Genomic DNA, 11,069 nt, shown 5'->3' with positions numbered 1-11,069 from the left:
GTTTAGACATGCATGCATATTGTGCACAATTAAATACTCGCCCACCCACCGTCTAGATATCTCTCACGGAAAAATACAGATTATTATTAGTTTTTTACTGTTGTTTTTTTTTTAAATCATGCAAACACTGTAAGAATAGTCTCGGAAGTGGTCTAGGTAGGACAGTGTGCACCGCGGCACGTTTCTCAAACGGGATTACAACCTTTAAGTGTGGTTCAAGTATACAAGAACACGGAAAAAACTCGAATTCGAATAACATACGCTAATAATAATCATAATAATAATCATAATAATGATCGGCTGCAGTGACGAAAGCCTATTCTCACTCGATACAACACGTCATTTTTTTTTTTCGTTTGTTTTTTTTTCTTTGCATGCCAGTCCTATAATGGAATAATATTCACCACTATTTTAATAAAAAAGGAATATTAGTTCAGTCGATTACATTTAAAATATGCATGGCCTGAGGAAAACAATATACCCAAATATATCTCCATGGCGTCAATCCCATTCGAAATGGACTGTTTTCCTTTATTTTTCAATTACAGAGAGGCCCTGAGTGATTTTTTTTTTTTTTTTACTTGTACTCAAAATATATGCCAGTGAACAGATATGTATACATAGATTACTTATCAAAAGTGTGTGGATTAAATTCATTACAATGGCTTTGTATTTTTAGTTTTTTTTTTCTCTCTAAAACCTGGCACGCAAAATAACACGCAACATTCTCTTAAAAGAGTCCCTTTGTTTTAACCCCCCGAAAAAGCCAGTGTTTCTATTGAGTTACAATGACTATTCAGTGGACAAACGACTCGGATATATCTATATATATATTTTTAAAAGTCCTATAATTAAAGTACTTACTCCGGGAATAAAAACAACACCCAAATAGTTCATAGTTTTATCTCCTGAACGTAACGTTCAGGTTGTTTTTGGAATCGAGTGAAGCACGAGTTGAGCGTTTTACAGTGCATTTTCTTCTGTTTTTTTCTTAAAACGACCCTAACGCTCCGTCTCTACCATTCCCAATCCTCTCCGGGATTTCCGTGGATCGACTATACAGTCAGCTGGCACACATTAGAGGGCCAAACTACAAATACAGAGGGTTTCAACATTCTTGTGTCTTAAAAACAAGACGATAATTTGCAACCTTTCACACCAAGGCTATGCATACAATGCGTTTTTTTCTCTCTCTTTCACATCACTTTACACTTTGCCTGAGACCTGACAAGAGGAGGCTAAACGACTAATAACCCGACCGTATTTTTCCTTCAGAAATGCTCTGGAAAGAAGAAATAAATAACAGCACTTCTTTTTAAAAACAAAACAAACGGATTAGTAACAGGTTTGTGCTTGTCAAGGTCTTGAGAAGGCAGAGCTAAAATCTTAAAGAGTATATGTTGATTATTTGGCTCACGAATGAGGGAAACACAAAGAACAAAAGCCTGGTCCTCTGAAAATCAGGTTCACCTCATTGCACGTATTGCTTTCCACACGTTTCCCCAAAGAGAGTCATTCTGGACTTGGATATATTCCTCGTGGATAACGGAATATTGCTAGTCCTAAAAGAACAGTCGGCTTGAGGTGTTCTCCTGGATCTAGCTGAGAAATGAACACAAAGAGGCCGTCCAGAAGCCATGATCGCTTGTGCAGAGGCAGTGTGTGTGTGTGTAAGTGTGTGTTTGCATGCTGCAGTCCCAGCAACGCCACATTTCCCAAAGGAGTCCTCTTGTTTTTTCATCTTCCGTCTTTGTTTTTTTGTCCTCTTGGAACTGTGAAACCACTGAACGTCACACCTTCACAACAGCATTCGCAGATAAAAGAGAATTCGGGATTAAGATACTCAAATGATCAATACATTATTGCAAAACATAGATTATTAACAAGTCCCTCAGCCCATGCATCTATGATGGCCGCGGAGCAGGTCCTTATGATTGCACAGTAAAGCCAAAACAAAAAAAACGAAACACAAAAGAAACAGGAGCCCGCCGTCCCTCAAGCACGATCTGTGATCAAATATGAATATTCAACGGTGTAAACGAACGCCAACACAACACGCAACTACAGGTTATCTTTGGAATCTGCAGAACGAGGGAAATGTAAAAGAAAAGCCACAATGGTTTCCGGCGGCAGTAGCGTTTCGTGAAAAACTCACACAGCGGAGGTCGAACAGATTCCGTACGGATCCAAGATTGCTTATTGTTGAGGTTGGGTTTGGGAGCGGGGATTGGGGGCAGATTGGCGTTTGGCTGGAGATCAGGCGTCTCCGCTTACAGAACACACTCCTGGGTTTGTGCTGCTTTCCAGTGAAGGACAGAAACCTGAACGTCATTCCACATCGCGGTGAACTTCAGATGCGTCGGCTCGACAGATCGGACAGGTTCGATTGGTCTGAAAGACATGTGACGCATTATGAAGCACAGCATATATATATATTATATATAATATATATATATATAATATATATATATATATATAAATATATAATATATAATATATATATTAGTGCCATTTGGAATCTTTTTGTGGTTCATGGTTTACAGTTTATGTAACCAATAAAGCCATTTAATTGTAATTGTTATTATAAAAGTGTTGAAAATAAGTATTGAACGTTTTTTTCAGAGCTGTTAACATGGGATTAAACCAGATTTTGGTAAAAACCCAAACAATAGATATAAAAATAAAACAAAACAAATCTGAAAAATTAGTTGTGTGTAATAATAAAATGACAAGAAAGTGCTGAACTACTGATGCGTATTTAATACGTTATATAAAAGGCTTTTCAGTGCTGGCAGCTTAAAGACGCCTCTCATATGGAGAATGAAGTCTCATGCATTGCTCAGGTGTGAGTTTCTCACAGACTTCAACAGTGTGTCAAAATCTTGATGGTTCTGTGAGTCTCGTCTATTAAATCTGAGCTTTATTTTGTTTTCTCTATTGGATTCAAGTCAGGTGATTGGCTGGGCCATTCTACAGCATGATTTTCTTTCTCTGAGTCTCCTTGGCTGTGTTTTGGATCATTGTCTTGCTGAAATGTCCACCCTGGTTTCATCTTCATCCTCCTGCTAATGTAGATGTTGGACTGAAGCAGCTGATATTGCTCAAGGGTAGCTCAAGAACTACTGAGAGATTTCAACTGCTGTCTGGGCTTTCCATGTCTTTCTATACCTTCCTTTCTTCATGTGTTCAACACTTTTCCCCTGTGTACTTTTATTTTATTAAACATAAGCTTATTTGTAAACTAATTAGATGCGTTTTCTTTTTCTTTTTTTTATACATGGATCTCTTTGGCTGTTACCAACATCTGGTAAAAATTTCAAGTCAACAGCATCTCTAGAAATATGTTTTCTAATATAAATGGTGACGTGTTCAATACTTATTTTCTTTTTCCTTTAGATAAAAATATGAAGCAGATCAACAATGACAATTCGTGACCATAAGGCTGCGAGTCCACCGTAACTTTAGTATAATGTCCATTTCTCACTGTAGTTGCTTATTGTCCAATTATTAACATATTGACTGTTTATTTATAAGTACATATTCTTTATACTCTGCATCATCAATCCTTCCTGATAACTAAACATAACTACTACCTTACTAACTATTAATAATCAGCCAATTAGGAGTTTACTGAGCTAAAAATCCTAGACTACCTTATCCAAGTTTTAGGAACAACCAATAATAACTTGACTTCTAGTTGATCATTTGGTATCAAAAGTGTCTCGTTTGAAAGGCAAAGGCCTCTAGATTACGCTTATTTGACCACAATAAAATATGATCATGTCTTGATTATTATTATTATGAGCTTGGAGGACTGCATCCATACATCTCTGCAATGTTCATCAAGACTCTTTGGATTCACCCTCAACGCCTCCTCCATCTTCCCCCAGACATGCTCAATAATGTTCATGTCTGGTAACTGGGCTGGCCAATCCTGGAGCACCTTGACCTTCTTTGCTTTCAGGAGCTTTGATGTGGAGGCTGAAGTATGAGAAGGAGCGCTATCCTGCTGGAGAATTTGCCCTCTCCTGTGGTTTGTAATGTAATGGGCAGCACAAATGTCTTGATACCTCAGGCTGTTGATGTTGCCATCCACTCTGCAGATCTCTCGCAATGTAACCCCAAACCATGAATTTTCCTTCACCAAACTTGACTGATTTCTGTGAGAATATTTGGGGTTCCAGTAGGTTTTCTGCAGTATTAGTGATGATTGGGATGCAGTTCAACAGATGATTCATCAGAAAAATTCACCTTCTGCCATTTTTCCAAATGATCAACTAGAAGTTATTATTTGTTGTTTATACATCTGGGATCCACCACAAGACTTTTGTCAGGTAGTGTCCATAATAATTTAATAGCATGGATAAAAATTAGACTCAATAACCCCAATCTTGAAAATGATCAGCATTCATATTATTGACACCCATCCTAGGATTGCTGATTAAAACATCACCCTTACCTTTAACCACTTGTCCACACACTTCGCATGAAATTCGTGGTTGCAGGGTAATACTCGAAGTAGCTGCCTTGACTCGAAATCACTAAAGCATACAACACACCTGGACCAAAACCAAAAAAATATACATAAATATTCACACCTATATTCACATACAGTTGAAACCAGAAGTTTACATACACGGTATAAATGTTAACGTGACTAAACTTTTCTCTTTTAGGCCTTAAAAAGTCTTCAATCTACTGAAATATTATGTTGTAGGTCTTGCATCTTTTTTAACAGGCATTATTTTTCTTTTGTTCATGTATTGCTACCCAATCTGGCCATAACACCCATACAGTCAATCACCAACAATCCATCTTAACTTTTCAGTTAAAAATAGCATTTGATTACGGCTGAGGATACTGACCTGACCTGTTTTTATTATTAAATGATTATTATTGTAGACTGAAGTAATTGGCAGCTATGTATTGTTCTATTATTGAGAAGCGTTATAGGGTTTGTGAATGGATCTACTTGAAAAATAATAAATAAATATTAAAACAAAATTATTATTATTATTATTGTATTATTAAATTGTGATCATTTTTTGATAGGGCTAGTGAAAACCTTTCCTAACTGGGATATTTGAAAAATAATCCTTAACATTTAGCCCTGTATAAGTCTAAAATTAAATTCATAATGGTCTTAAAATGTCTTAAAATATCTTCAATTTAACTAGAAACCCTGGTAAATACAGTTGAAGGCAGAAGTTTACATACACTGTATGAAAAGGCACATAACCATTTAAAAAAGTCAGATGTTAATGTGATTAAACTTTTCCTCTTTTAGGTAAATTAGGATTATCAGATTAGTTTCTGTTCTGCTTAATAGTAGAATAACGAGATTTGTTGAGAAATTGTTATAACTTTACTTGAAAGTCAAGTTTACATACAATAAGATTATTCTGCCTCTGAAAAAGCTTAGATGATGCTGTCAAGGATTTGGAAGTGTCTGATTGGCTAATTGACAACATTTGAGGTAATGTGAGGCACAACTGTAGAACAGTATTTAAGGAAAAGCTCAAACACACTGCTGCCTTGTGTGACAACATGGGAAAATCCACACGCCAGAATCAACAAAAAAGCCAGATTAGCTAAATTACACTGGGAAAAAGACTCATGTTTGGAGACTCGTCCTGTGGTCTGATGGAACCAAGATTGAACTGTTTGGCCATAATGACCAGTGTTACATTTGGAGGACAAAGGGGAAAGCTTACAAGCCTAGGAACACCATCCCAACTGTGAAATATGGGGGCGGCAGCATCATGTTGTGGGGCTGTTTTGCTGCAGGAGGGACTGGTCCACTTCACAGCATAGATGGCATCATGAAGAAGACATCAGCCAGGAAATTAAAACTTGGCCACAAATGGGTCTTCCAAACAGACCATGACCCTAAGCATACTGCCAGATTAGTTCAAATGTGCTTTAAGGACAACAGAGTGAATGTTTTGGAGTGGCCATCACAAAGCCCTGATCTCAATCCTATAGAGAATTTGTGGGCAGAGTTGAAAAAGCTTGTGCGAGCGAGACAAATCTGACTCGGTTACACCAATTCTGCCAGGAGGAATGGGCCAAAATTCCTTCAAACTATTGTGAGAAGCTTGTGCAAGGATACCCAAAATATTTGACCAAAGTTAAACAATTTAAAGGAAAGCTTAAGAAATAACAAGGAAAGTGTGTAAACTTTTGACTGTCTAGAAATTAATAGAAAATTCTCTCATTATTCTGTCATTTAGTAAATGTAAATTATGTAGGTAATCCTAATGGACCTAAAATGGTAAACGTTTAGTGTGATTTACCATCAGACATTTTTTATAAAATGGTTATGTTCTCTTTTTTAGAGTGTATGTAAACTTCTGGTTTCAACATATTCAGATGCATGTATAAGAGAGAAATCACACTCACAGAGTTTGTTCAGACTGGTGGTTTTCTAAATTAAACCTGTAGGACGGGAGTTGCTCTATATCAGCTTTCGTCAGTCCTCGAGGTTTGGCTTCTCCGAGTCTCTCAGCAAGGTTTAATAACGCCTGAGAAAGAGAAAAAACACACACAAACACACACAAATGTGTTTAAAAGAAGAGAGGATAATGATGCTATCTGAGGTCCAAAGCCAGCTGTAATCACATAACTGTAATTGAATCAAGTTAACCTCTGCTCAATCATTTGCTGTTGCATCAGCACATGTGCCCACAGACTCACTCTTGATGTGCAATGAGCAGGGGCATTGCTAGACAAAAAGCTCTACTGGGGCACAGCACCCCCTCAAAATAAAAAATAAAATAAATAAAATTATATAAAAAATAATGTAAAATAAATAAATATTATATATATATATATATATATATATATATATATATATATATATATATATATATATATATATATTCTAAAACAAAATATATATGATTATAAATAAATAGCAGTATTATTGTTATTATACAATTATTATTCTAAATAAATACCAGAAATTAATCCTAAATGTAACTGAAAAACAATCTAAAAACACAACTGGAGTGATGCTAAGATCATTTAAGAAATATTTTGCATGAATATTAGACATTATATAGACAATTCAATAGAATACAAAAAAATATGCTTTATATAATTATCTGTTGTGTTGTCTTAGACCCGACTCAAGGCCGACAATTAGCTTTATTAAGTCTAACCTCCCAGACTTCATCCCTCGTTTCTGTTTCATACCAAAAAGAAATCTATCAGGAGCCATACTTAGTCTAAATAACATCACCATCACATTTAAACTTTGTTTTGTCGACTTGTAAAACTCACTGCGTGCCGACACCTCCACATAAAAGACTGTTACGACGGTTTCACAACGTATGAGTGGCCCAGCTATTATTTCAGCGTGCATGTTCTCAACCGGACCGGGAGCAGAGCAGCGCGTCAGCGTCAAGCAGAAGCGGTGCTGAGGCACGCGAGTATGTTTTTTTTTTCTGCGCACATGCTCAGTTAAACTACATTGCTTTCATCAGCATTGGTTTGGTTGCACATAGAGAATAAATGTCTTTATTCTGGGATTACCACTCATAATAAATACAGTTGCATATAAAGTAAATCGTATCTCAAAGCATTTACTGGGGCACTGGTGATTTTTACTGGGGCACAATGGGGTCTAACAACGACCCTGGCAATGTGCATGTATAAGATTTTATTTGTAGAAAATAGAAACCTATTTACAAAGTGTAAAATTAGATGTGGCTAGAGTGAGTGTGTGTTGTTTCAGCTCAAAATATTACACAGATAATGTTTTATAACTCTCTAAAACTGACCCTTTTTAGGCTTCGATGCTAATTGTGGTGTTTTGGTGACTGTCGCTTTAAATTCAAATGAGATTGTGCTCTTTTCAGAAGAGGGTGGAGCTACAAATGCTAGTGTGTCAGCATGGTGGCAGATTCAAAACAGGACTAGCATTATCAGTGTGAGTCAGGTCTGCATGTTGTCGTTGGTCAGTGTGTGCTTCACGCTTCAGTCAGTCTATGGAGACTCCTGTCGCTGTTCATTTGTGCTTCATCTAAAACTCCACATCTATAATCCTCTTAGTCTATGCTGACATTATCTTCAGCAGCTCAAACACTGATGGCTAATGGACAGACGGCTGCTTCTCACTCAGGTCTGCTGTTTATGCTAATGAGGGAGAGATGGGCACTAGTGGGCGGGGCTTTCCCCCTCTGATGACACGTACACAGGGAGAATGTCAATCAAAGTGTTTCTGCAGACTGTTTTGATCAAGTCTGCTTATAAACAAGACAATTTTACCATTAGAGGCTGGACTTATTCACAAACTGCTGCCACACAACTGTGTTAAACCCCTTATAAACATTTTTGCATAGTATATCCACTATAAATTGCACCTATTGTGCTAGGTTTATCATTTTGTTTTGGAGTCTCTTATCTAGGATTTCCACTTTAACCGCATGTCAAATTTGCTTGACTTTTCCCTGATTTTCACTGACTAAACAGTTGATTTGCATGACCTGTCCACCCTAATTTTCATTATTCAGAGCAGCCATTGTAGCTCAAATATGTCAGGACGTCTAATCTCCTTCACTTCCATTCATTTTTATTAAAACAAAACCACTTCTGCTGCTTGATAAATGTAAACTACATTATTTTGATCATATTTGTGCTAGCTGACAAGCAGGAATGGAATCAAATGTGCATGTTTGTATGTGTAAAACATATACACAAATACACTCACCGGCCACTTTATTAGGTACACCCAAATTTCTACTCAGCCGATCACATGGAAGCAACTCAATGCATTTATGCATGTAGACATGGTCAAGACGATCTGCTGCCGTTCAAAGTGAGCATCAGAATGGGGAAGAAAGGAGATTTAACGTGGCATGGTTGTTGGTGCCAGACGGGCTGGTCTGAGTATTTCAGAAACTGCTGATCTACTGGGATTTTCACGCACAACCATCTCTAGGCTTTACAGAGAATGGTCTGAAAAAGAGAAAATATCCAGTGAGCGGCAGTTCTGTGGGCACAAATGCCTTGTTGATGCCAGAGGTCAGAGGAGAATGGCCAGACTGGTTCCAGCTGATAGAAAGACAACAGTAACTCAAATAAGCACTCGTTACAACTGAGGTCTGCAGAAGAGCATCTCTGAACACACAACACGTCCAACCTTGAGGCAGATGGGCTACAGCAGCAGAAGACCACACCGGGTGCCGCTCCTGTCAGCTAAGAACAGGAAACTGAGGCTACAATTCACACAGGCTCACCAAAACTGGACAATAGAAGATTGGAGAAACGTTGCCTGGTCTAATGAGTCTCCATTTCTGCTGCCACATTCAGATGGTCGGGTTAGAATTTGGCCTCAAAAACATGAAAGCATGGATCCATCCTGCCTTGTATCATTGGTTCAGGCTGGTGGTGTAATGGTGTGGGGGAAATTTTCTTGGCACACGTTGGGTCCATTAGTACCAACTGAGCATCGTGTCAACACCACAGCCTACCTGAGTATTGTTGCTGACCATGTCCATCCCTTTATGACCACAGTGTCTCCATCTTCTGATGGCTACTTCAAGCAGGATAATGCACCATGTCATAAAGCGTGAATCATCTCAGACTGGTTTCTTGAACATGACAATGAGTTCACTGTACTCAAATGGCCTCCACAGTCATCAGAGCTCAATCCAATTGAGCACCTTTGGGATGTGGTGGAACGGGAGAGTCGCATCATGGATGTGCAGCCGACAAATCTGCAGCAACTGTGTGATGCTATCATGTCAATATGGAGCAAAATCTCTGAGGAATATTCCCAGTACCTTGTTGAATCAAAGGATTGAGGATGAAGGATTAATGAAGGATTAAAGCAGTTCTGAAGGCAAAAGGGGGTCCAACCTGGTACTAGTAAGGTGTACCTAATAAAGTGAGTGTATATTTATGCATGTATGTGTGTTTATTATATTCTATATTTCTTGAAAATTCAGTACTTTTAGTCTTGTCAAAAATATCTGCATTCAAGTGGGCCTAAAACACACACACACACACACACACACACACACACACACACACACACACACATATATATATATATATATATCCAATCATGATTTAAGCAGATGCTTGATTCTTTGTTTTGATGTATAATATGCTCATGTATTCCAAGAAGGAAATATTGTGCTGACCGTCAAATTTAGGTAAGAATCATCAAAAATTATGGCTGGCCTCCATTTACCTCATAGTTCTCCATCTCCACATCGTCTACATCCAGATCCAGACTGATAGCAGGACCCACAGCAGTTGGAGGCACAGGAAGCATCGAGCTGTTCAACAGGGCACAAACAAATGCTTTAGAATTAATCTTTGACATTGACCAGTGTAGAAATGTTCTGATGTGCATGTTAAGGATTCTCACAGGAAGTATGGTAGGAAGCCGGGGTAATACGGCGGTGGAGGCGGCGGCGGAGGCAGAGGCTGCTGTAACCGATACCTCTGTCCCGTTATACGCCTCGGCAGCATGTGTGGATATGGCTGAGGAAACACACACATGCACAACACATCAGGACAAAATGCACAATTACATTAACAGATACAGACGCTTTTGTCCAAAGCAACGTACAATTGAGGAGGCATTCAATGATTCAACAAGAAGAGGCAATACACACACAAGTGTTGATTATATAAAGAAACTGTCTGTGATCACATGTATTACACAAAACTAACATCACCAAAGTTGTTGACTCCTGATTGTCAATGTGTATTTCTCACCCTGGTCCCAACCCCAATCTGGCAACCACTTCTTTTACATGACTAGACATTTTTTTTTGTATAAGGTGATTACCTGCTTATGCAAATGCTGCCGATTGCGATGAGTGTTGACCTGATTACAGTGATTGCAGTGCTGCATGTTGACTATAGTAGGCAGATCTTATGGCTTATCCGCTTTCAGAGGCATATTAGCAGGACAACGCATTACAGAAATAGCTTTGTTCCTTCTGCAGTTGTTTTAATAAGCTTTCTGTGGGAACCTGTGTGTCTGAGATTATATGCTTTGTTGTAATTGCTTTTATCAACTGACAATTTCTGCTGCAAAAAAAAAAAAT

At 38.1% G+C, this 11,069-nt stretch overlaps 1 protein-coding gene across 3 annotated transcripts in view; it reads right to left on the bottom strand.

The window, feature by feature from the left end:
• Nucleotides 1-2,126: 2,126 nt before the first annotated feature.
• Nucleotides 2,127-11,069, bottom strand: part of rnf44 (ring finger protein 44) — a 48,075-nt gene continuing 39,132 nt past the window's right edge. For all 3 annotated transcript variants that reach the window (XM_056472441.1, XM_056472439.1, XM_056472440.1), the window contains exons 7-11: nt 10,382-10,497; nt 10,202-10,289; nt 6,403-6,524; nt 4,460-4,559; nt 2,127-2,391 (exon numbers count right to left, since the gene is read on the bottom strand). In XM_056472441.1, the coding sequence (XP_056328416.1) occupies nt 2,329-2,391; nt 4,460-4,559; nt 6,403-6,524; nt 10,202-10,289; nt 10,382-10,497 (489 nt within the window). In that variant the 3' untranslated portion in view covers nt 2,127-2,328. The remainder of the gene's footprint in view (nt 2,392-4,459; nt 4,560-6,402; nt 6,525-10,201; nt 10,290-10,381; nt 10,498-11,069) is intronic.

The sequence above is a fragment of the Danio aesculapii genome, chromosome 14 (genome assembly GCF_903798145.1).
Source record: "Danio aesculapii chromosome 14, fDanAes4.1, whole genome shotgun sequence".
In the NCBI taxonomy this organism is placed as follows: Eukaryota; Metazoa; Chordata; class Actinopteri; order Cypriniformes; family Danionidae; genus Danio; species Danio aesculapii.
Note: the sequence above shows the minus strand (reverse complement) of the source record. Positions and strands in the feature narration are given on the sequence as shown.